Source organism: Bombina bombina, chromosome 1 (assembly GCF_027579735.1).
Source record: "Bombina bombina isolate aBomBom1 chromosome 1, aBomBom1.pri, whole genome shotgun sequence".
Lineage (NCBI taxonomy): Eukaryota > Metazoa > Chordata > Amphibia > Anura > Bombinatoridae > Bombina > Bombina bombina.
In genome coordinates, this window is record NC_069499.1 from 682,409,735 (window position 1) to 682,437,637 (window position 27,903).

At 35.2% G+C, this 27,903-nt stretch overlaps 1 protein-coding gene across 1 annotated transcript in view; it reads left to right on the forward strand.

Annotated features, from left to right (window-relative positions):
• The window catches only part of PASD1 (PAS domain containing repressor 1), a 249,469-nt gene extending 227,138 nt beyond the window's left edge, over positions 1–22,331 (forward strand). Inside the window, exons 13-20 of the mRNA XM_053699161.1 lie at positions 6,792–6,915; positions 8,681–8,787; positions 11,364–11,450; positions 13,250–13,408; positions 16,032–16,235; positions 17,941–18,365; positions 19,338–19,548; positions 21,636–22,331. Coding sequence (XP_053555136.1) covers positions 6,792–6,915; positions 8,681–8,787; positions 11,364–11,450; positions 13,250–13,408; positions 16,032–16,235; positions 17,941–18,365; positions 19,338–19,548; positions 21,636–21,788 — 1,470 coding nt within the window. The 3' untranslated portion in view covers positions 21,789–22,331. The remainder of the gene's footprint in view (positions 1–6,791; positions 6,916–8,680; positions 8,788–11,363; positions 11,451–13,249; positions 13,409–16,031; positions 16,236–17,940; positions 18,366–19,337; positions 19,549–21,635) is intronic.
• The last annotated feature ends 5,572 nt before the right edge of the window (positions 22,332–27,903 follow it).

Below are 27,903 nucleotides of genomic sequence, written 5' to 3' on the forward strand. Positions count from 1 at the left end.
TCAGGATGTTGGAGGAAAGAAGATTTAATCTCCTGCAACGGAAACGTTTTTTTCACTGTAAGAGCAATAAAATTGTGGAACTCATTACCAAAGGAGGTAGTGAATGCCAATACCCTAGATACATTTAAAAATAGTCTGGATACATTTCTGTATATAAACAAAATTCATGGATATTATTGCTAGTATTAAATGGGTCACCTTTTAGTGGGGTTATTTAAGCTTAACTGGAGCTTTTTGTAAGTATTTTACATTTGTATAGGTTAAAATCGATGGACTTGGGTCTTTTTTCAACCTTATCTGCTATGTTACTATGTTACTTAAAGGGACAGTCTACACCTAAAACAACCTTAATCCATCCATTAGATAAAGTTCCGATTTTGTTTACTCACCCCTGCAACCATATCGAGACTTGTACACATCCAGAGTTATTCTCCCTGAAAAGTTATATTCTGACTGTTAGAAATGGCCGCTCCGATCCACCCACTCAATACGTCACCCACTCTCTTAGTTTGCATCGTCCAATAAAAAACTGATCACCGATTAAAAAACTGTATCGCGCATTCATTGCTTCGCGCATGCGCAACTTAACTGGGAACCAAGTATCCGGAACCAAAGTTTCGATCTATGTTTTTACCGCTTGAGATCATATTGTTTGCAATTCTCAGAAATAAAAATTGGAGGATTTAACATTTACCTATTATTTAGCAATGCGGCTTTAGTTTACTTCCACAGAGGGAAAGAAACAAATAGTTACCCGTTCTGTGTGTGCAGAGATAACAATTACCGACTTCCGGTTTTGAACTGAGGATAATTGCGCATGCGTATTAGGGTCTAATGAGGTCACTGTTCAGTCCCTGCACGAGTGTTATAGGGAAAGATCAGGACTCGATAAGACAGGAGGAGAAGCTAATGGGAGGAGTTAAACGGCCATGTTTGAATCAAGGAATAAAAACTATTTTTCTGAAAAAGTGAGTAAGCGGATACACGAAAATAGGGATCCAGGGTATCAATAGAATTGTAATCATGAGATCGTAACTATAGGGTAACGTTGTTTTAGGTGTAGACTGTCCCTTTAAGACAATATACATTAAATTTATGTTTATAAGTACTAAAGGATGAAGCAGGAATTGAAGGGCTTATAATCGTATGGATATGGGAAACAAACACCTCAAATATATCAAAATATTATATCAATAATATAAGAGTCAAATAAAATATATATAGAGAGGTTGATTAAAACATAATTAAAGGTAACCCATATGCATACGAGAAGAAAAAAAAATAAATGAAGCATAGAAAGCAAAGGGCATATACATCATTCCCAAAAATTAAGTCATACTTGGAATTTAACCCATTTCTATTGTCTTTATTGGATACTACTGGTGGTGTCCAGAAAATTGGGTGTTTGTTTGATACTAAGTGACTGTGCATTTAACATGGAGGTAACCTGCCAAGATGAACAGTCTTTCTTTTCGTTAATGCCTGCTACGGCACGTTGTCACAACTCACAGGATTGTGATAAGATTTTCTCAGATGATAAAGGAATCTTATCACTCAGTACCCTTTTTGAAAATATGGAAAATGTATTACTCAAAGAGTTGAAAATTCAATGGGACATTTGGACCTTTGAAAAATACATAGCGGTTGGTATGAAACAAAGGGGACTCGGAGTCATAAATTTCCTACTTTTGAAGTAGATATCAATATTGATAAAGAGTTTGTATGTACCTGGAATGGTATCTTATCAGAGTGTTCCTCTTGTTTAATGCTCATGTTGGTTAACCATAGAATTCAATGTTTAAATAAGGTTAAAATTGAAATAGATGGCTTGCAGGTGGAACTGAATAAGAGAAGTACTGAGTTGCAGTTTGCAAAATTTGATGGCATACTCAAAAATTCAGTGGCACAGAGCAAGTCAGCTATAATGGAAAGTAAACGTGAAATTTATGAGAAATAAATCTGATTATGAAAGCAATGCTGTCTATATTTGGAATAGAAAGAAACCATAAGTGTTTAGACAAAATCAACCTTTTTATAAGAAAAATAAAAATAAAAAAGGTAATAAGGGTCGCAGAAATAGAAATTCAAAATCTGTGTCCTTTTCAGACAGTGAGTCTGACTATTCCTCAGATGACAGCAAGACAGCAACTAATACTATACAGACTATAAACAGACCAGGTATACTAAAAAGCTCTGCTGACGACACTACTACCAATACTACTATAAGTAGTGAAGCTGTGGTTAGGCCTAAAGTTAAAACAACACAGATTGGGCATCCATCTAACACTGCTACCTTAACTCATAACACCTCTGGAGATAATGTTGAATTACAACAGGTTTTTCCGTTGGACCAGGATCCAACAGGAGGGGGCACAGCAAATACAGGTACACTGAATGTATCCCACACACAGGACAGATATTCGCTTTGGGGGAATTGTCCCCAAAGCAAATACAAATAGCTAATGTAATTAACTTGTCCAGCATTACATTGACATCTGACCAAGAACAACTCCTTAGTCTGGGTTTAAGATTTGCTCCCACGACTAATTTTGACCAATTACAGACGATTCTGGACATTAATCATTTTTTTAGAAATGTTACACTTAGAAAACATTTTGGCGATAAAGAAGTCAATACAGACAGTGATCATATTTCTTTTACTAATCCACATTTGAAGGTGTCTGATATTGTACATTTTAATGAAACGTGTGATGTGGTATCTTTACAAATGTTACACCATGAGGCTGATACAGGATCCAATGATATAACCAGAGGTAAATCTTTCAAAAGTACATACAGATTTTATCCAATACAGAGCAGGGGCAGCACTTTGGAATTAGAGTTGGTTGCCTTAAAACAAACTGACAATCAACATCGGCCAAACTTGACCAAATTTCAAAGAGAGGCCCTAAATAGTTTAAAGCAGAACAAAGCATTGGTTATACGCCCGGCTGATAAAGGTGGGCCGGTCGTGGTAAGCAATTGAATAATACCAATGACTATTCTGTTCTAAACAAAGACCCCACTTCTCAATTTAGAAGTGAGTTGTTGAGCATTTTGGATGATGGTGTTGAACACGACTTTTTGGCTATAAACACGGCAGATTTCATGAATTTAAAATTTCCCAAAACCCAGTGGTTCCACCACCTTCCGAAGGTTCACAAATCGCTCACCCAAGTCCCGGGCCGTCCGATAATCAGTGGAATTGATTCACTCCTTGAACATACCTCACAATGGTTAGACTCTTTGCTGCAGCCTATGGTAAGCTCTCTATTATCATATATCCGAGACACAAAGCATGTTTTGACCTTTATACAGGAATTTTCCTGGAATAAAAATTGTGTATGGCTTACCATAGATGCTACATTACTCTATTCTTGCATACCCCATAACAAAGGTATTGAGGCTATACGCTTTTTCATAAAACATTATACACACTACTCTTCAGAGTTTCAGGACTTCATGGTTAGAGTTGCTTTGTTCCTTTTAACTCACATTTTTTTCAGTTTTGAAGAGGATTTCTATATTCACAGATGTGGGACGGCTATGGGGGCTAAATTTGCCCCTTCCTACGCCAATTTATATCTTGGGTGGTGGAAGCTGATGCACATCTTTGGAGATGGAAATCCCTTCAGACCATACATAGGCTTATACAAACATTTTATAGATGATCTCTTGTTTGTATGGTTGGGCCCCAATGATTTGATTAAGCCTTTTGTGGATTATCTAAATAATAACGGAAACACCCTCTTACATCCCTCCAGCTGCCACCCTCCGCATGTCACCTTTGCTGTCAAAAAGGGACAACTTACCAGAGACAAACGTAATTGCAGTGACCCTGGTGATTATTTGACTGAGGCCGATGAGTTTGAACGTAGACTCAGGGCCAGAAAATATCCCCTTAGGGGCATCAAGAGGGCAAGAAATTATGTACATAAACTATTGAGGGAGATATTATTGAGAGATAAATATGTTCCAAACACTAGGTCAAACTTTGAAGGGGTACATTTTGTTACCAGTTATAGCACCCAATACAAACAAATTTGTACTATTGTTAAGAAACATTTCTCCATCTTAGGGGCAGATGGTGGCCTAAATTCTGTAGTTAAGAAAGGCATCAGATGCTCCTATAGAAAGAGTCGTACTTTGGGGTCCATTCTATCTCCTACACAACTCAAGTCCATTATTGAACCTACTAGCTCATGGCTTAGACATCTAGGCATGTTTAGATGCGGGCATAGAAGGTGTAAACCCTGTGATTTTGTCACCACAATGTTTAAATCTTCTGTGAGTGGGGCCACCTATGATATCAAGTCATGTATGAACTGCACCTCTTTTGGAGTGATATGCTTAATTCATTGCACCCAAAGCGATATCCAATACGTAGGTCTCACTAGTAGAGACATAAACTCCAGAATCAGGGAACACCTCTCCACTATTTCTATGGGCTGTTTATCCACTCCACTAATCCAACATTTTGCCACAAAACACAATTCCAAATTGGACACATTTAAATGGTGTGCCATTGAAAAGGTGAAACCTCAAAAACGAGGAAGTGATAGAGATTTACATCTGGCAAAACGTGAAATGTTTTGGATTTTCAAAATGGGAACTAGGATTCCAAATGGGTTAAATTCCAAGTATGACTTGATTAATTTTTGGGAATGATGTATATGCCCTTTGCTTTCTATGCTTCATTTCATGTTTTTTTTTCTTTTCGTATGCATATGGGTTACCTTTAATTATGTTTTAATCAACCTCTCTATATATTTTTTATTTTGACTCTTATATTATTGATATAATATTTTAATATATTTGAGGTGTTTGTTTCCCATATCCATACGATTATAAGCCCTTCAATTCCTGCTTTATCCTTTAGTACTTATAAACATAAATTTAATGTATATTGTCTTAAGTACTATTATCAAACATCCTGAATATGGTCAATTTTTTATTTCCTTTTGTACACAACTCCTAATAATTTGTATCTACATTGTACATTGTAACTATTGTGTGATCATGCTGTTTGTAATGCAGGTTTTCATTTCACCTGTGCAGTCTGTGATTTCTGTGCCGTTTACAGGCTACTAGCTTGATGGGCGTTTCTTGTTTTTACCCAATGATATGCAAGTATTGCCTTTTTAAGTTTGTGTCAAACATAGCACTGTAGGCTATGAATACGGCGCTCAGCCAAAACGCGTTAGCCATCTGTGTTTTTGCTCACCTGCTTTCTGTTCCAGTTCTCCATGTAAAGTTTTTTATTGAAGTTATTAAATAATTATTTTTTTACTTACAAGCTCTCCGATCCTTTCTTCTTTTTGAATTCTTTTAAGAATAAACTTATGTTTGTTCAGCACAAATGATAATCAGATACACTACGATGAAGCACAGGAAATTTTGTATATCAATTTCACTTTTTTTAGCTGCCATAATTTCATGTCCCACCAAAATGTTAGCTCTTAAATTCAAGCATTTAACTAAATATATGAATAATTGCTAAAGGTTATTTGGAGTGCAATATGAGTGATCATTTTTATGGAAAACTTACTTATAATTAGGTAGCAGAAGAAATAAAAATATTCAAAACCTGCTATAAAATGTTTACATATGGGGTGTGGAAAGTACAGCAAATCACAGGGTGTGCAGCTAGACTGTTGTACTTAATGTACAAAATATAACTGACTCTATCCAATGGTTATAAATAGATCTAGATTATTGTATAGCATTAAGTTAAAAATAGAAGTGTAGGGTAATTAAGTGTGCACCAATCAAATGTTACAAATGGTTAAAGGGACATGAAACCTCAAAGTTTTCTTTTGTGATTGAAACGTAACATACACATTTTCCAGTTTACTTCTATTATCAAATTTGCTTTATCCACATGCTATTCTTTGTTAAAGAGATACCTATGTAAGTGCACTACATGACAGGAAATAGTGCTGTCATCTAGTGCTCTTGCAAATGGATAACCTTCCTGCAAAACTGCTGCCATATAGTGCTCCAGACACATGCACGCTCCTGAGCTTACATCCCTGCTTTAAAAAAAAAAAAAGATACAAGTGAACAAAGAAAATTTGTTAATACAAGTAAATTAGAAAGTTGTTTAAAATTGCATGCTCTGTCTGAATCATGAAAGAAAAAAAAATGGGTTTTGTGTCCCTTTAAGGATATTGTTTGGGTTGCTTCCTTTGGAGCCAAGGGGTTAACCTAGGCTCTCTTTTGGGTCAAACTGTTTAAATATAACTCTCACCTGTTCTAGACTGAAAGGAAAATTTTACTCAGGCAAACAGTTAATATGAGTTAACTGTATACAAAGTATCTGTAGAAACAACCTTTCAAATTAGCTGGGCTCTGCCTGTCCCATTCCTACTGAGAGGTTGAGTTCTGTTGCTGCCTCCTATTTAATTAGCTTTTCTATAGTCAACGCTGCAGTATTAAAATCTGCAGTATTGGTGGTGATTTCAAAAGGCAACATAAACTATTTCATAGTACAAAATAAAGATAAATAAAAAACATGTTTACAATTTAATAATACTCCAGCAGGTGAAATGGATCAATAGGAACACAAAAAAAGTCAGAAAATGACAGTACAATGTTCCTTTAAGGTGTTTGTTGTTTATCTCAATTAAAATACCCTCTTTAAAATGCATGTGCAGACCAGCTTATCATTTAATACCAAATGAACGGAAATCCACAGACAGCAATGTCATTAGCAGTATGTCTATAGGGTCCTCTTTTCCTGGTTTCTCAGTTAACCCTGTGTTTGTATTCTCTGTGTTTCCTCTTTTCAGAGCCAGAATACCTATTTAGACGTCAGGCAATGCACACCTACCCCAGACACAAACAGGGATAGGATGTCTGTGTCGTCGCACAGCTCCCGGAGATCATCTCACACAGCTCTCTCTGACTCTGCATGTATGTATGAAGCTATTGTGCCTAAGAACTTTATACCTGGTAGAGCGTTCTAGCTAAGTTAAGTCTCCTTAGAAAATTCATTAATACATCATGGTACTACACCCACAAAATGAACTGGATGCACATCCTAAATGTTGATCAGTGCATGGCATGTGCTCCTACTCCAGTCTGAGGGGCCGATTTATCAACTATCTGTCCGACATGATCCGCTCAGCGGATCATGTCCGACAGACATCGCTGAATGCTGACAGCATATGCTGTTGGCATTTAACATTGCACAAGCAGTTCTGGTGAACTGCTTGTGCAATGCCACCCCCTGCAGATTTGCGGCCGCTAGCAGGGGGTGTCAATCAACCCGATCCTATAGGATTGGGCGGATTGATGTCCACAGTCTCAGAGCAGACGGACAAGTTAAGGAGCAGTGGTCTTAAGACCGCTGCTTCTTAACTGCTGTTTCCGGCGAGCCTCAAGGCTCGCGCAGAAACAAGGGGAACAGGGGCCGTTCGGCCCTTGATAAATTGTCCCCTGAGAATGGAGTCTGTTGCCATGTTTTTTTTAATGATTTTTAGCTAGAAAAGTGTTTCTCATTTCCAGTCCTCAATGGACCATAACAAGAAAGATTTAATGGATACTCTACCTAAGCGTGGGCAAAATATTCATACTTATTGGGCTACGGGACTGCCTAAGAAGGGAAATACTTAAAATCTGGCAGGTGCAGTAAACAAACATTAAAATTCAACTAGGCAAGCTGAGGTTATATCTCAAAGGACTTTCAAGAGGCTCTTGGGCTTAATGTAAAATGCTAGGATTTACCAGTGCTATAAATAAAGGGGACTTTCAGTCATGAAGTATAAAAAACTTCTTGCTGAAAGTATATTTCCCGCAAGTGATGTCGAGCTGAGCTCCTCCGGCAGTCCATGGCAAAATTCTATTTTTTCAATGAGGTGAAGTTTTCACTTCTTAGCCAATAGTGGCGCTTGTCGATCGGCATTATGCTCTCACCATCTTATGAAACAAACTTTTTCCCTCAGCCATGATTGCTTCTGGTAACTTTATACTGGCTAATTAGGCGTTATAAAATGTATTTTGTAAGTAAACAAATGCTGGAAAATAATAACTCTACATATATGATATTAAGTCAGACAAAACAAGATATTAATACTTTTTTGTGTCTGTGTGTGTATGTCTCTGCAAGTTAAAGGGGGAATTATTAAACTAACAGCCTATATCAGCAGTTAAAGGGACATTAAACCCACTTTTTTCATGATTCAGATAAAGCATACAATGTTAAACAACTTTCTAATTTACTTCTGTTATCAAATGTGCTTCATTCTCTTGGAAAGTTTTGTTGAAGGAGCAGCAATGCACTACTGGAAACTAGATAAACAGATCTGGTGAACCAATGACAGGAGGTATTTATGTGCAGCCAATCAGCAGATAGCTCCCAGTAATTAATTGCTGCTCTTGAGCCTACCTATGTATGCTTTTTAACTAAGGATACCAAGAGAATGGAGCAGATTAGATAACAGTAAATTGGAAAGTTGTTTAAAATCCTATGCCCTGTCTGAATCATGAAATAAATGTTTTTTGTTTCATGTCCCTTTATGTGTTACATTGTAAAAGAGATGTTTTAAATCATTTAATATAATTTTTTTTATCACAATTTACAAGGTTTAGAAATCAAGAAACGTTCAGGGATACACCCTTTAAAAAGCCTTGACACTTTACAATATCTTATCATAGTTGTTGTTACTTTCGATTCCAGCTACATCCTCTTTGAGGCATACTGAAGCAAGCACTCCTTCTAGACATTCCTTGACTTTGAGTCAACAAGAGAAGACCCCAATGAGGATGGCACCTACCACCAACCAGGTAAGAGAATACATATCACTGTATTCTATGTGCACCAACTTAAAGGGACAGTAAACACTGTGTAATTACAAAATTTTTCTGTATAAAATAGCTAGCCACTATCATGGCGTTGACAAACTCTCATTTGTTTGGTTTCAAAAGAAATGACGCAATAACAAACTGCAAACTAGGGACAGATATGTAATAAGGTTAGGGTTTTGTTGCCTGCCATATGCTCTTACATTTTGCAGGACTGGAAAGTACACAATTTTAAGACTTAAATTGAAGGAAGGGGGGGGGGCAAAATAGATTATAAAAGCATACTGCAAAGTCGTTTTACTCTGCATAATTAAGCATATTATATTAAAATCTTAATGTAATGTCACTTTAAGCTATGCCCTTAAAGGGAAAGTCAACACAAAAATTGTTATTGTTTAAAAAGATAGATAATGCCTTTATTACCCATTCCACAGCTTTGTACAATCAACATTGTTATATTAATATACTTTATGACCTTTAAACCTCTAAATTTCTGTCTGTTTCTAAGCCATTAAAGACAGCCTCTTATCACATGCTTTTTTATTTGCTTTTCACAATAGGGGAGTACAAGTTCATGTGAGCCATATAGATAACATTGGGCTCACACCCGTGGGTTGTGCACAACACAGCACTAAATGGCTTAAATGCAAGTCAATAGATAATTAATAAAAAGTCATGTGATCAGGGGGCTGTCAGAAGAGGATTAGAAACAAGGTAATCACAGAGGTGTATTAATATAATCATGTTTTCTGTGCAAAACTGGGGAATGCGTAATAAAGAGGTTATCTATCTTTTTAAACAATACATTTTTTTGAGCTGACTGTCCCTTTAAGTAAGAAGTATTTAAATGCCTTCCAGATAAATTCTGAACTGCTCATTATAAGAGTTATAACCTATTTACACTGCAACTGAACAAGGATGTAGTAATCACACAATGTTTTTTCCTTTTTTTCTTTTCCTCATTATCAGCATATATAAGATTAACTGGTGATAACGTTTATAGAACCAGTTTAAAATTCTACAAAAAAAGAGGATTCTAAGGTTACAAATGTTTCTTCATTCTCCCCCCCCCCCCCCAAATGACATAAAAGTCCAAATTGAACTTTTATGGTTTACATAGGGCATGCAGCTTTCAGAGTTTGTTTTTTTTAAATTGTCTTCTGTTATCAAATTGACTTTGTTTGGCAAGTTAAAGTGTAAAAAGAAAATGTGTTTGAGGTAAATTTAGGTAAATTTAGACACATACTTATAGGTCACTTTTTTAATCAGGCTACTTAAATATATATTTCCATATTAAGTAACTAATGTCATTAAAGTTTAATATCACATTGTGTGTGGCAGCCAAGGGGTTAAACTAGCCCTATTTAAGGAATTTTTCACATTGTGCATAATTTGATCTTTTTGACATTTCCATTACAACTATTTGAGTGTTGCTGTTTTTACAGTGACAATTCAGTAGTTTACTAAAGACAGTCACCTTTTTCCTAATATTGGGGTCAATCACAATTTATTGGCCGAGTTATTTTCAGCACTTTTCCTTTCAACACAATTACAATAGCACATTTTTGGTTATTTCCCATAGCCAGAATCAGATTTTCAGCTCGCTGATAAAAGACCTATTTTTAACATGGAGCCGAAGAGTTTTCTGCAATCATAATCTAATTCTTCCGATACTTTACAATAGTTTTTTTTAGATCATGTGACACTTCATATTCAACACCTAAAGACACTTGCTAAAGCCCCAAAATGGCTGTTTGCACATTTGATTCTATTGTGCTGCACACTCTGATATGGCCACAGGAGACATTTTGAGATGTGTTTGTATAAATGGTATCAATTAATTTAAGTTCTATTTATTACTATTGTCAATAGTACATTTCCTAGTGCAATGGTATAAATGATTAATTCATTCATTGTATGTGTTATGAAATTATATTAATGGAAAAGTGATAGTGAATCTTTTGCTTCAGTTAAAGGGACAGAAAACGATGGGGAAAATCTTACATTATTCTGCTGTATGTGCAGAATTATGTGACATGATGAAAGTCTTATGATTTAATTTTACTTGTTAAACACATATATCCCCCCAAAGTATACTTACCTCTACCATGAAGCCGTCCTCTTCAGCGAGGCTGCTTTTCAAACAGCGCATCATGGGCTCACTGTCTATTTACAGTAAGCCTGATAGCACCATCAAATTATATGTAGCAGGCTCCTTCACTAACTAAAGCTGTCGGCTGTAATTCAGTGGCGCAATCAGGCTCACTGTGATTAGACAGTGAGCCTGTGACACTCTGAAGAGAGCGCTCAAGAGAAATCGTTTTTTTAAAACCCAGTTAAAAATCCTTTGAAGCTACAGTTCTGTAAACATTTTCTTATGTTTTACTAGATTTTGCTATTTTACATTTTTTCTAATTCAAACATTTTTTGCTATAGAATATTTTTATGTATGAATTCAAAAGAATTGAAATAAGTGCATTGATTGATTTTCTTTATTCCACAAATTGAAACTAAATAATTATATTCCACTTCCCCCCCCCCCCCCCCCCCCCCCCCAGCCTGTGGGAACCACTCAGACTCCATCAGAACATCTCTCTCAGCATCTTGCTGTTCAGCCAACAATTGCAGCACCTCAGACGATTTTGGTATATATCGAGAATACTTCAAAAGTTTCAAAAACATTTAACAGTGCTTATAGCTGTGTCTTGACAATGCATGTAATAAGTCATCAGTGGAGGGATATAATTATTATTATCAGTATAGGGATTTAAAAGTCAAAAATAAAGTGATTGTAAAGTTTAATGAATAAGTGCCCGGTATCTAAAAATAATCTTAAAAACAGGGGCACTTTCATTCATTAAACGTTACAAAGAAACTTATGTTTTAAAATACTTGTGTTATGGTAAACATAATGCCGATCCTCCGCCCAAAGCTCCTGCTTTCTTTAGCAGATCAATGACGAATTCGGCTTCCTCCAATCGTTGTGTGCCCCCTTTGGCATCCAGCTTGTGAGGCACACAACAATTGGAGGAAGTAAGATTTTCCAAGAAAGCAGAAGCTGCGGGCGTAGGATCGGCATTATGTTTACCATAACACAAAGGTATTTTAAAAAATAAGATTTTAAGATTTATTTTTAGTTACCAGGCACTTATTCATTAAACTTTACAATCAATTTAAACTTTCATGTATCAGACAAAGCATATAATTTTTAAAAACATTTTTCAATTTACTTCCAATATCAAATTGACTTTGTTTTCTTGGTATCCTTTGTTAAAGCTCAAATCACAGATAGGTTCACAAACAGCAATATACTATTAGAAGTTAGCTGGTGATTGGTGAATGTACACATGTCCCTTGTCATTGGCTCACCAGATATGTTCAGCTAGCTCTCAGTAGTACATTGATGGTCTGAAGCTAACTTTGCAGGGGTTAAACATATAGTTATACACAAGTAATAGTGTAATAATAAAATGTTCTAACACGTTACAATGTTTTCTTTTTGCATGTTGATGTACTTCATGCTTACCTCCTAAAGGTACAAATTCAGTAGCCTTTGATACCTCGCAATATTCATTTGTTCATACATCAGTTCCACCTTGAGGTAACTTGAAGTAAAAATCATTACTAGTCTATGGAGAGGTGTTTTTTATGTTATCTTATTAGCATTTTTTATTTGTTCTCTTTGTATCTTTACTTTAAAAGCGGGAATGTAAGCTTAGGAGCTGGCCCATTTTTGGTTCAGGACCTGGGTAGCACTTGCTGATTTGTGGCCAAATGTAGCCAGCAATCAGCAAGCGCTACCCAGGTGCTGAACCAAAAAATGGGCCAACTCCTAAGCTTACATTCTTGCTTTTCCAAATAAAGATACCAAGAGAATGAAGAAAAATTGATAATAGTAGTAGATTGGAAAGTTGCTTTAAATTGCATGCTATATCTGAATCATGAAATAAAACAAAATTGGGTTTAATATCCCTTTAATGTGTTTCTGTAACTATCTCATGCTAATTCCTTCATGTATTTTTTTTAATTTTATTATTTTAGTTAGGAGATCTTAACAAACGTAATGTAAACTCTCCATAAATCTAGTCTTAAAATCAATTATGTGCTCTCAGAAATAAAGGAATATCAAGCTTTTTTTATTAACCCTGCTATGCAAAGGTGATTTTCCTATGTAATTGTTGTTAGCAAAACAACATATTGTTTTGCATTATGTTATATTGCCACCTCTGCTGAGGCCAATTAGGGGCAGATATGTAGCAGGGTTAGGTCTGTGAAGTCTGCAGCATTCACTTTTAATTCTCTAAACTGGAAAACTCACAATTTTCAAAGTTAAACTACAGGAAAAGTGGAATTAAGTATTTAAAGTATACTGCATTTTTTTACTATGCATTTTGTAACATTATCTATAACAGTTTCAATGTTTATTCTGTCCCTTTAATTGCAGCCTGTTTACCATTATCCTGCTCAGTTAGGGATGGTAAACCAACTGAAGGAGCAGCTAGAAGAGAGAACGCGGATATTGCAAGCAGATATCAAAATGCAGCAGGAAGAGCTCCATGTTATCAATGAACAACTTCAGCTGGTGAAGGATTCCAATCTGCAGGTAGGGGGCCTCAATATTGCTTCACTGTCAAACTAACTTAGGCCTAGGTTACACGTGAAGCGCTACTGAAAGCACAGGGTGCACTATCAATATCGCGACTAATCTTGTATTACAAGTCCGCAGTAAAACGGAATAACCAAAGAATGTTTAGTGCGGATTACATCCCTGTACACTTGCAATGGATATCGCAGATGCGCTAAACATTGCTTAAATTACACGTTTTGTTTTGCACTCGAGCTCAACACATAACAGCACTAGAAAGTGTGACTTGAGGCCTGAAGTAAAATGTTAGGGCTAGAAGAAAAGTACAACAAAACACTTGAAAAATATTAAAGTATTACATTATATGTGTATGTAGATATTTGTATATATGTGTATGTATGTGTATATATGTGCTCACATTCATACGTATATACGCACACTGTATATACACATATACACACACACATATATGTGTATGTATATATATATATATATATATATATATATAAAAATTGAACCCTTCCCTGTCAAACACCTTTACATGTACCTTGACATGTACCATGCCCCATTTAAAACAGTGAATACTTTTTTTGTTTTTGAAATAGACACTTCAAATAGCTTTTTTCTTCACTTAGAAGAAAATGTTATATATATATATATATATATATATATATATATATATATATATATATATATATATATATACACACAGTATATTGCTATAGACATTATATATACAACTATATAACAGCAGTGAGTAGGCCCCTGTGCAATATCACTTAAATGTCAAATTATATCTCAGTGTAACAAAAGTCAGTACACCTTTCATTACTGAAATTCAAATCTTTTATTTTTTCAATACTTCATATGTCTTCCTTTATTTTTGATGACAGACTCAATCCTCCTCGGCAAGGAGGATACCAGTGTTGCACACATTTCTGGAGAGATGTTCTACCATTCTTCAGAGACAATTTATTTCAGTTTCTCTTTGCTGGAGGGGTTATGTTGCTCTACCTTTCTATTTAAAATACCCTAAAGGTGTTCTATTGGCTTCAAGTCAGATGACATACTGGGCCAGGTCCTAGTTTTAACTTTTTTCTTTTTCTTTAGAATCTCTTTTGTGATTTTGGCAGTGTGCTTTGAATGATTATCGTTTTTGAATATTCCTCTTTTGCCAAGTTTCTGGAGACTGGGAGTCGTCTTGTAAGACATTATTTTGGTATATCCATAGGCATTCATGGTACCATCTATAAATGTAATTTCCTCAACACCTTTTGCACTCATGCTGAACCCCATCTGAACCAAACACATTTACCTTGGTCTTGTCTGGTGGTTTTACATTTGGGGGGAACTCTAAGTTGCTGGAGCGTATACGTGTTCTATAGATCTTGATGGCTTGAATAAGGGTTGTGCTTGGGTTTCGGATGGTATTGGACTGGAGTACTAAGGGAGCCTTTAATTGCTGCATTAAAACACACACCAAAAAGAGGGTGCTCAGCCTTTTATGCAAATGATAACATTGAATGTACCAAAAAGTCTTATGAAAGAGGGCAAATGACAAGCAGGGTCTTTATCACCACAAAGTCCTTCCAATGAGACTCTCAATAGCTCTTGCAGGCAACTGTCTCCTTCACAGGTCCCAGACCACAGGTAAACCTTTAAAACGTTCTAAGAAGCATACAAATACAAAGGTCTCCCCATAGCGTATCAAACGGCAAAATGATTTGAAAATAGCAGTAAGCCAGAGAGGTACTCACATATAGTGAAACACCAAGCAAATCGTGTACTTGAACACACTAGAGATTCTGAGTACCCCAGTAAACTCCTTCTGGTCTCAGCAAACAGGATACATATAAAAAGGTTTTTAAAAAGGTTTTTCAGCTCTTTTGTTATTTTTGTTCTTTTATCAGGCTATGTTTAACACACACACCATCCTCAATTATTATTACTAAAAATTGAAAAACAGCACCTACAGGTTTCAACCATCCCTTATATTGTAGGATTGTCACAATGTGGGAGCTCAGCCCAACTGTTCCTCCCCTGCTTACCCTCCAGGGCAAATGGTCTAGTGTCCAGAGTGAAACCAGGGACTGTCCAAGCTTCACCCATGACCTGCCCAACTTTTACACGCAAAAAACTTATGGGTATCCACCAACTATCCCCCTCACCTCTCAGTCCCAGAAACACTCCATTACATTTTGGGAGGTATTCATTTATGGAGTCTTTGAAATGCTGAACGCTGGCAGTGTTTAGTTTCGCGAGAGACAGCAAATAGGAATATAGAGTTAGAAAACTAAATTTTATGTATCCCCTTTACTCATGAGTATAGCACACCATGCCTAACAGTGTGACTGACAGAATTAAATTCCATCTAAAATATCATTAACCTTCCTGATCTGTTTCTACAAACAGGGAAAGTTTACCATCAAATAACACATCATGTGATACAAAATCTTTATTCACAGCTAGATCTGTGGGCTCCTTAGCTGTCCCCAGCCTCACCTGAGACCCTGAATCTCCTTTAGTTGTGACCCTGCTAGTTTTCAGTATAATTTATGCTTCTGCTTTTGCAATTCATCTTTTCTTTATGTAATGGGTATGTTCTGATTGAAGGTCACTCCTCTTTTGTCTTTTTTTAAAGATGCTAATGCAGGCGCCAACGCCACTAAGTTTTAATACCACACAGCAGCAGCAACAGCAGGATCCAAGGAGAGTGCCTCATCAAACGGGTCCAGTGAGCAGACAGGGCATGGACATGGGAAAGAAATCTCAAGTCATGATGAGTCCTAAACGTTTTTGTGGAGCTCCAGTGATCTCACATTGTCAGATAGTGACATCTACTCAGGTAACTAGATGTATACACTCTATCATTTTACAGTAGGAAAATAAATACATGTATATATCTGCTCAACTGTTACACAATAGTATCACAGTTATCAGTGGGAATGGTGACATCACAAATTTGTAAAACAAAAACAAAAAAAATAAATTTTGTAGTTTTTAATTTACGACAATTTTTTTCTGCTTGTTTGATGGCAAAAGGTTTCCCTCTTATCGGTGTAGATTTTAAAGCTTCAGAATTCATCTGCAAAAAACATCATATTGCATTTCAGCAATATCTTTTTGTTTGCTTTATTTTTCTAAGGCATTCCATAAAAAATGCTTGAATTCGAAATAGAGAAACAGTTTGAATGTGCAAATAATACAACAGCATAATCTAGTTAGCCATGCTTCTTACAGATTTTCATGGGTATATTACAGGGGTTTCAATTGCATTTTTTGAGGGATTTTCCCAGGCCCTCATGGAAGCAAAATATTACGATTTAATATATGAAGATGAATTGTTTAACTGTTAATCATTGGTATAAATTGAGGACATTTAGCAATTAATTAAGAATTTCATATAATTTTAAGTAATTTTATAATTAACATGTTTAATACTGTAAACACTTAAAGGGACATTATACCCAACTGTTGAAGCACAAGAAAGTGACGCAGCATAGCTGTAAAAAGCTGACTATAAAATATCATCTGTATGTAAAAAAGGAGGATATTTTACCTAAAATAAGTATTCACACTCCGCTGTAAAGAGACTTTAAGTAGCCAGTCAGGATGCTTGTCTCAGGACTTGCTATGGAGTGTACATATTGTGCACGCAGTCTGTCATGTTATTTCCCTGTGTCTTTTTAAGGAAGTTCTATGAAATCTCACACAGCAAAGGCAAAGCATTACCTTAGCACTGCTGATGCTATTGGCTATTGTTTTTCGAACTTGCAGCTGAACAGTAGCTAAAGTATAACGTTTACACAGCACTTACTCTGGTTAGTTGAAGAAATTTTGAGGTAAAATATCTTCCTTTTTACATAGAGATTTTAGGTTATACTTTCTTGTAAGCTTTTTACAGTTATGCTGCATAACTTTCAAGTGATTTAGCATATGAGTATTATGTCCCTTTAATTACTATCATACGCATAAAATTTAGATAATTATATTTTCATAGTTTGAAACTGTGATTTGATTTTTTTTTTTTTTATTAAGACAAACAAACTGGTTTATTAATGAAAACGGAGAGTACCAAATAACTGAAATTCAACCAGTCAAGAAAAGTTGCTTCATAAAGGCAAACAGTTGTTTTTCAGCAGGTGCAGAGTATAGAATTTAAGAAAAAAAATCCTGTGAAAAGCCACTGGAAAAAGTGATCAAATGCATTGCAGTACCAGTGTTGAATTGTTTTTATGGAAGGTTTAGGTGATGTTCAAGTGTACAATATATATATATATATATATATATATATATATATATATATATATATATATATATATATATATATATATATATATTTATATACAGTGTATATATAAAAAAAGAAAAGACATGAGAAGCCATACAATGCATTTATCACAGACTGGATTGGAATACAGTCAGTTGCATAATCAAAGATTAGAAACAATTTCTGATAAATCAAAAGTTTAATATAATTGATAATACATTTGATGCTTTTGATGTGTAATACTTTAAGATGTTTTTGCTTTATATATGACACAACACAGAATCCACAACACCAACAGCTGCAGCAACTTCAGACACTACAGCACCAGCAGAATCTGCAGCAGCAGCCTCATCAACCACTGCATCAGCAGCAGCAACTGCAGCAACTGCAACAGCAGCAGCTGCAGAAACAGCACCAGCAGCAACAGCTTCAAAAACAACAGCAGCTTCAGAAGCAACACCAGCAGTTGCAACAGCAAAAACTTCATCAACAGCAGCTGCAGCAGCAGCAGCAGAGACTAATGAGAGGAAATCAAACACAACAGACGCCTCTCTCTATACAGACTCATAGTAACGTTGTAATGCCGCTGTATAGTAACACAATGATGTTCTCACAATCTCATCCTGCTGCTGCTTCTCCGCGGATTACAACAGACACTGGGGACAGACAGCAGCCACCTGATTATAACCAGGAAAGGCACTTGAGGTAACAGCACTTTCAGCTAAATCTTATATTTAATAAAAAAAAAAAAAAAAAAAAAATTAAATTAGGGAAAAAAGTATAACATTCTTAATAAAATAAATTCCTGAGTGGTTGAATATATTTTTAGGAATTATTTTGTTTTGCTTTCCAGAAAGCTTGAGCATTGTCCCAAAATAAAATATTTTCTTTTTCTTTTTAAACCTGTGAGTGTGTGTGGTCAGCTGATTCTTGGCTTCAGGACCATATCATGTATCTGTTATAATAGATTACCTGTGCAAGATAGGTAGACAGACAGACAGACAGATAGATAAACTCGCCGTCATGTGGATAAATCATCAGCTTATTTTCTGAGCATTACATTGTAAAGAAAATGCCTCTCCGTCACATAAAGTATATTAGTGAACTCCCTTTAATGAGATACACATTTCCCAAAGTAAAAATTGCCTATAAAACAATCCCAATTACCTTGTTACACTGAGCAGGCATCCTGTAAAATCTTACCAGACCAGAAAGCTTTAGAGAATCAGGCCCATAGATAGAGATATAGAGAAAGAGGACATTTTTGGTCTTAAAATAATTTAATACAAAAAAACAACCAGTTACAGATTATGTATTATGTGCTGGAATCACTTTTAAATTTTTAACATTTTTCCAACTGAAAATATCATTGCATGGTCATGTTCTGGGTTTCCTTTTCACATTCTGCTGGAGAGATGCAGTATGTTTAATTGGCTTTGTGGTTCTGTACACCCACTTGCCTATATATAAATAAAATGCCTTTACACATCAAACATAGCTTAAGGTAAGATGTTTTTAAGTTCTCACAGTTTTTTTTAAATTTAGTTAAAACCTTGAAGTAATTACATGATTAATATGTATATGCATTATAGCATTTAAACCATTCAGAAATGTTGTTTAATGTGTCCTTTCAAAAATAATTTTATTTCACTGATAACTTTCACATCCCCTGCACAGACTGGGCCAGGCTCAACAAATGCGGTCTGCACCATTACAAATCCAGCCAATCACATGCAGCACAGTGATTGCAGCTCCATCTGTGACCTCCGCTTATACGCCCTCTGTGATGATCCCTCACTCCAGCTTCACCACTCAGCATGTCCAACCAACAGTCCATCTACAGCATTGCCAACAGCCGCAGGTCCAGCCTCAGCAGCTGTTTCTTCAGGTACTATGGGAAAGGCTCGTTATTTTATTAAAATACACACTAATGCAGTTTGTTCAGTTGGTAGTTTTGATAAAGTTTCTTATGGCTTAGCAGATACATTTTTTGTACGCTTCATATACTACTGCAATACGGCCTTTATGCCAGCTATGGCATTAGGAAGTAGCTGGGTGGGAGCAGTGTAATACTTTGCCATAACAAAATATTTTCAGTTAGTCATTATCAGTTAATTATGTTACTTAATTTAGCCAAATCACAAATTAATTGCAAAATTTAATAAAAATTGGTTTAATGATCATTTGTGCAACAAACACTGAAAAAATGTCATATCCACTAATTTTACTTTACTATTGACTTTAATTTTAGCTGGTTGGTCAGTAAAATCAGCCAGGTGGTGCACCCATTAAGGGCCAGATTACAAGTGGAGCAGTATTTGATGCTTCCGTTTGTGTGCTAAGAATTAAGCTTTTTGCACGCAATGAATAGGGCTCGTATTATAAGTTGAAAGTAAAACATTTTTGCTCGTGCGCTAACTTGATACGCACAAAAAGATGAACTTCGAATATTGAGTGTGCGTTAACGTATTCCCTTTAGGAAACTATCTTTTTGAGAAATGTATCCTTTTTAAGACCAATTCCCTTTATAAGAGATTAGAGCTATCCCTTTAAGGAAAAAGTTGAAGTTGTGGCTGAGTTAGGGTAAAGATGTATGGTGTAGCAATAGGGCTTGTGATAGTTTCTATATTATAAACTTTTATAAATATTGTCTTGGGTTATTTTTAAGTGTAAAATAATTACTAAAGTTTGCTGAATACTTTTATTTTAAAGTGAAAATTATTGCTGAAATTTTGGCGAGTACTTTTCATCATATACGCTAACCATTTGCATCTTAGTACAGACCGGGTGACATCAGGTGGCTATGCAAATTAGCCCTGCGGTTCTGCACTGAGATGTAATGCATCTAATTCTCTCATGTAAACAGAGGAGGTCTATTGGTTTGTTTGCCTATGCTATGATGGTTTTAAACATATGATGTAACAAGGGGAGGGGACTCTAGACCGGGATCGATATGATCATTTATATGAACTTATGTTATTTATATTAATGGTGATTCAAGTGATGCCATGTTAACTATATCATGCTGCATCTTTATGGGACATTATTAGTATTTGTGGTGTATTCTATATATCTTTATATATATATATATATATATATATATATATATATATATATATATATATATATATATATTTATAGCTGTCAGGGTCGTCTAGTTCCTTTTTTGCATATCCTATCGCACACGTTTTTTCTTTTGCACATGGTGCTTCCTGATTGGGCTCTGATTTTGAGTAAATGTGATTGGATTAGTTGGGGGTGTAGTGATAGTTGTGATGCTATATCTTGGGAAGTTTTTACTTGTTTGGGGCTGTCTGAGGAAGGGACACTGCTGTTCCCGAAATGTTATTAATAAAAAAAAAATCAACTGTTTGAGTGCTGACAGCGTGGTTTTATTTGATATAGAGAGCACCCTGGTAGTTTAAGCTAGCTGAGTAAAAGTGCACCTTCGTGGGGGATTTGATTCATATAAATACATATGTACACACAAATAAACATATCTGTATGTATATATATATATATGTACACACATATACATCTTAAAACATGTATATGTATGTATCTCTATGTTAAATCCCTTTGCCTGCCTTTTTTTTCTAACACCTGAGCCCTTATAAATTTTTAATGCAATATTTTTTTTAATAATTTTAAATAGATAGTATTATGAGTGTAACTGTACTTTGTAATGTATTTTTGATGTGTTTTTGTTTTGAGAAACAGTTAACCAGAGCTCTGAGGATTGACCTCAAGCGATCACGTTTACTTTCAACTTGTAATACAAGCGATACACCCGACGCGCGCAAACAGATGCGATAAACCTCTTTTTGCTCGTGTGTAACAGCGCGCCACTCGTAATCTGGCCCTAAATAGGTCCTGCTGAGAACACTGAAATTGTTCTATTCTTTCCTTTTTTATGTACTTTTGTAGATTCCTGGTTTTCTCACATGACACCTGTTATTGCTCTCATTTCTTTAGATGCCGGCTACCGAGTCAATTCAAGGAAACCAGGCTCCGCACATTTTCCAGCAGCCTCATATACAACAGCAGCAGCAAAATAATATGGGCTATTTTCTCCATGCTCAGCAACAAAACCAGACTGGAAACATAACTGATCTAACTGAGCTGTGACTGAACTGTAATGCACAGGAGTAACAGGAAAACACAAGAAGGGGCCTGGCAGTGTGGAGAAATGTGAGGCCTAAAACTGAATTTACAAAGGAATGTAAGGGGCATTGCTTACACACAATAAGGATGGCCAAACTCATTCCAGTGAAGAAAATGAGTTAACAGTACGAAGGACTACACTTGCAGTAGACCCTTATAAACAAAGGACTACACTTGCAGTAGACCCTTATCAGGGAAGGACTACACTTGCAGTAGACCCTTATCAGGGAAGGACTACACTTGAAAGTAGACCCTTATCAGCCTTCAAGTAGAATTTTCTAGGCTGTCTGTTAAAAAAAACAAAAACACACACACAAAAAGTGTAAAGTATATCAGGGTACTTGACTGGTCCTCTCTGCCAAAGCTAAACCTTTACATGGCTATATTAACTACTATTGTTTTTTTTTTATATTGTGAATGTAGCTCCACAGGAGTGAAATTGTAAATGTGCTAAAGAGTTGAGAAAGTGTTAGTGATGCCTGGGTTATGTAAATATCAAAGAAGAAATTCCACAGCACCACAAATAGATTCCAAAGGTTGTTCTTTTATTCCATAACACATCATGCAATGTTTTGGCCTCACAGGCCTTAATCATGATGCATGATTAAGGCCTATGAGGCTGAAACCCTGCATGATGTGTTATGAAATAAAATAACAACCCTTTGGAATCTTCAATCTTGTGGTGCTGTGGAATTTCTTCCTTGGACCTTTGCAGTTTATAGGGGTAAGCAGTAACCCCTTCTACGTGCACCACCCTTCTAAAAGGAATCTTCAAAAAGATTACATTCAGTGCTGAGCCCAGTTCTGGGTTATGTAAATACATAACCAAAAATAGCAAGGTTTATATTTTTCACCAAACTAAACTAAAGTGCTATATATTGCTTTAAACACACATCATTTTGGAGCAAAACTTTGATTTCTGACAAAATCTAAAAATATATTCTAGTGAGCAAGAGTAATCTGCAAAAATACAAGTATGGCCATTTAATTACTCAGATGAAACATGGTGCACCACAGATAGTTGCTTGTTTTATATTTACCAGGTGTTAAATTTAATAGAGGCTTCTAAATGAAATCCAACTCTCTAGAAGTTTAATCAGCTTCCTCTTGTCCCTTCACAAAAAGGTAGATTTAAATAGGAATTTCCATGTGAAAATTATTTGTTTCTGCTGAACACACCCTTGCCTATAAGGCAAACTTTATTAGAAAAAAAAATATTTTACATTTAAAGATATTATTTGGCTATTTTTATGATGGAGAAAAGTCCACATTCCTCACATTCTGGATATACAGAACCTTGTAATAACACAGCACTGATTGTAAACGTATGCTATTTATGTGTTCAAAGTTGTAGAATTTTAATGTTCCATTTTTTAAAATTTACATTTGCAGCATTTCACTGATTTTTAAAGGGAAAATAAACTTGTGGGCTTTCCAATTCCACAGAGTTTCTATAAAGTAATGGGCACTTCCATGTTAAAATCAAGGTCTCCCCTTATCTGGCAGAGAGTAAACATTGTTAGTTTGTTTAATATTGTCATATTCCACTCCGTCTTTATTGGCCTGTTTTATATATGTCCCTAATTGTCCTCAGTAAAAGAGATAATGAGAAACCTAGGTTTCAACATGACAGTGCCCATTAGTTCATAGAAACTAAAGTACTCTATAGAAACTGTTATACTTATTTCTTCAATATTCAAGCAATTAACAAAATTGTAAAAAAAAAATATACTATTCTGGGGATAATCTTAACTATAAATACATCTTTATATCTAGAATGTATTCACTGTTTGATGTCCCTTTAAATAGTTATATGAATTATTTGTTCTATTCATATTATTTTATTGACAGATAAATTGACAAATTTGGTTGATGCTGCTGATTTCAATAGGACAGGCCAAAAAACATTATGGATCTTTTCTGTGGATCATTAAAGGTATGAAGGTTAGCAACAACTCTTCAAGAGTTAGAACTTAATCTTACAAAGTTAAAAAAGCTATCAATTTAGCAGATTGTCTAATCCAAGAACGGGAGCATCTAAAATGTTGTAGAACAAGGTAATAGCAGTTATTATTTATACATTTTAATTCTATTTTTTATTTATGAATCACTGCACACATTTTATTTGCTGCAAAAAATAAATATAAATTAAGGGCTATATTCATCAAAGGTTACTTTTTCCTGATATTATTATGATGGCAGAAATGTAGGATTTGTAGAGCACACACCAATATCCTAAATTTAAAAAAAAAAAAGAAGTGTTTTTTCGTTTTACTGCTATGTTTAGTTGAATATGTGCTTGATTAAGGGCACTAAACCCAATTTTTTTTCTTCCATGATTCAGATAGAGCATGCAATTTTATGCAAACTTTCTAATTTACTCCAATTATCAATTTTTCTTTGTTCTCTTGGTATCTTTATGTTAAAAGCAGGAATGTTAAGTTTAGGAGCTGGCCCATTTTTGGTTGAGAACCTAGGTTATGCTTGCTTTTTGGTAGCTTAAATGTAGCCACCAATAAGCAAGCGCTATCCAGGGTGCTGAATTTAAAATGGGCCAGCTGGTAAGCTTTACATTCCTGCTTTTTAAATAAAAATAGCAAGAATGAAGAAAAATTGATAATAGGAGTAAATTAGAAAGTTGATTAAAATTGCATTCTCTATCTGAATTATGAAAGCAAAAAATGTGGGTTTAGTATATCCTTTAAATATTTTATCTTTATATTTTAACATAGTATATCCAAAGCACAAAATAAAAGTCAATGCAAGTATAATTCTATTTCAGGATAAATATGTGATGTCTAAGGGTTATGGTAATAATGCAGATAACTTTTATTCACCACTGATCTTAAATTAAATCTATTCGTTAAAGAGATCGTAAACACCAAAAATGTTATTGTTTAAAGAGATAGATTATGCCTTTATTTACAATTCACCAGTTTTGCATAACCAACACTGTTATAGAAATATACTTTTTACCTCTGTAATTACCTTGTATCTAAGCCTCTGCAGACTGCCTCCTTATCTCAGATCTTTTGACAGACTTACATTTCAGGCAATTAGTGCTGACTTCACGTGCATGAGCACAATGTTATCTATATGGCACACATAAGCTAATGCCCCCGCTGTGAAAAACTGTCAAATGCATTCAGATAAGAGGTGGCCTTCAAGGGCTTAGAAATTAGCATATGAGCCTAATCATGAATCATGAAAGTTTAATTTGGACTTTACTATCCCTTTAAGGTTTGTTTTCAAACTGATTTTTTATAAAACGTAGGATGAGATTGCTTTGTCAGCCATAAAAAGGACACTTTTAAAAGCCATTATATCAGGAGTATACAAATTTAAATAACTGAATCAGTTTAAAGAAGTCAGTGACCAATTGGTCTTTAGACTACAAAATGTTTCATGTTTGCAAAACATTTTTTTTTGTAAGGATATTGATGCATTAAAGTTAATGTTTCTCATTTATCAGAATTTAAAATCAACTGGTTGGAAATATCAACCATAGGATACATGGTTGCTCAAGTATGTTTTTATTTATTTATGACACTTGCATAAAAAAACCTCCAAAAATAATATAGAGGATCTTGCCTTATTTATTGGATATCACCTTTGATGAATATTACCCAGGTTTATATCTGGTATCTAAACTTGCACATTTATTGATAGTGACTCCAGTTGTTAAAATCATCTTTATAAGGGCTATTAGAGGTAAAACTTTATTGTCAGGTATATATATATATATATATATATATATATATATATATATATATAAAAAATCAGCTTCTTTAAAGCTTTGAGCAAGCAATTTTAGCCATTAAATATTTTGTAGCACTGTCTCAATCTTTATGGAGATAAGAGTAAAGTTCCTAGTAGGATCAATAAAATGATTTGCTTTTCAACATTGTATTTTATGGAGACAGATTTATACTTCTGAACAGATGGTTGTAAGTTATTATGTACAATATATTGTTATAAATGATATAAAAAAATAATATTTTTTAAATTTACGCTGAACAATATACACATAAGATATGTTTTATAAGGATAAAGAACTAATTTATTTAAGCATACATGCATTTATATTTAAAAAGAACTATGAAAGTAGTATCTGGGTTTTTTTATACCAAGAGTATTATTTTTAACTGTGTATTCAACTTTTTTCACCTTGCAAAAATAAGCTATTTACAGTGTAGCAATTTAAAAATATACTAAATTCAAAATACATTTTGATGTATTGAATGTTGTGAACTGGGGCTATATAACATATCTTACTTGATTTTAGAAGACATTACCCCTCTGCAGAAATTATCGTGCACATTAAATACAAAATAAAAAAAAGTATAAAAATATGTACGCACTACTTAGTCAGTACATCGTCTATGGAATGAAAATACATTAAATTACAAGTGGCCTCATATGTTAGTCATGATATTATTGCAAGAATTGACAATAGTTTAATCAACAATGCCATAGTATTATTGCTCTTATGTCGACAAATATTCATAAAACAATATTTAGATACTTTTTGTACTTTGTTGTTAATAATGGTTTTACACTGATAATTTGAGCTGTTGTTGTAGACAGGCATTAATAGAATCGACTTAAAGGGATATGGAACCCAGACATTTTATTTCATTATTCAAATAGAGCATGCAATTTTTAACATCTTTCCAATGTACTTCCTTTATCTAATTTGATTTGTTCTCTTAGTATCCTTTGTTAAAAAGCATACCCAGGCAGGCTCAGGAGCTGGAAGCTGGTTTCTGATTGGTGGCTGCACAGAAATACCTCTTATTAATGGTTTACCAATGTGTTTAGCTAGCTCCCAGTTGAGTGTTACTGCTTCTTAAATAAAGGATACCAAGAGAATAACGCAAAATTGATAATAGAAGTAAATTGGATAGTTGTTTAAAATTGTATGTTCTATCTGAAAGACACATTTTGAGTTTCATGTCCCTTTAACTGTGATGTCACTTTTATATCTCTTATGGGAAAATGTATAATGCTACAGATGATGAGTTCTCAAGTGCCGAACCTTTTTGCCTGCAATCGCCTCTTGCAATGCAGCATTGTTTGGCAACATTTAGCATTTCACAAAAACTCTCTTCTGCAATATCACCCACTGTTCTTACATAACCAATCACACGAGAGCAGAGCTTGTCAATCACTCGCTTGCTTGGGGGGGATTTATCTCTGCCACCTCTGAAGTGGTGCAGAGGATAAGAAGCAAGAGCTGCTTGTTACATTTGTGACTGCCGGCTCGTTCATGTGATCCCTGCACTGAAAAACCTCACAAGCTGCCATTGCAGCTTGATACATTTTCCTTTTATGGTCCTTATTTTGATATGTCCCTTTGTAGCGTAGATTAGGAGTGATTAGGTTCAAACATATATTCCAATGCAAAATTTACATACTAACAATTGTAATCTTGCTTTGTTTAAGCTCTATAAAAAGGGCCAAACACATAAAGTTTCATATTGCGACTCTCAAGAAGAAGAGTGCCAGTGAGCCAATCACGAGTGGCAGTTGCACAAAGCCACCTATCACTGTCTGTGTTCTACTCAGGGGCTGCTCGCAAACTGAGCAGGACTTTATCAATGTGTTTAACCCTTTAGCAGGACTTAAACACTTTGGCCTAGTTTCCATTGTGGTGGTAAAAACATTTATCTCCATTAAAGTCTATGGAGAATTTTTATGTTACCACCAGTTTCCCCACTTTACCACCTCAATTGAAACTTGGCCTTAGTGAGCCAGTAATCAGTAGATTACAATTAGATCAAGTCATTTTTGCATTAGATTAGGATCTATTCTACACTAGGGGGCATACTTATCAAGCTCCCTATGGAGCTTGATGCCCCGTGTTTCTGGTGAGCCTTCAGGTTTGCCGGAAACACAAGTTATGAAGCAGCGGTCTAAAGACTGCTGCTCCTTAACCCGTCCACCTGCTCTGAGGGGGGCGGACAGACATCGCCGGAAATCAAACCGATCGAATACGATCAGGTTGATTGACACCCCTTGCTAGCGGCCGATTGGCCATGAATCTGCAGGGGGCGGTATTGCACCAGCAGTTCACAAG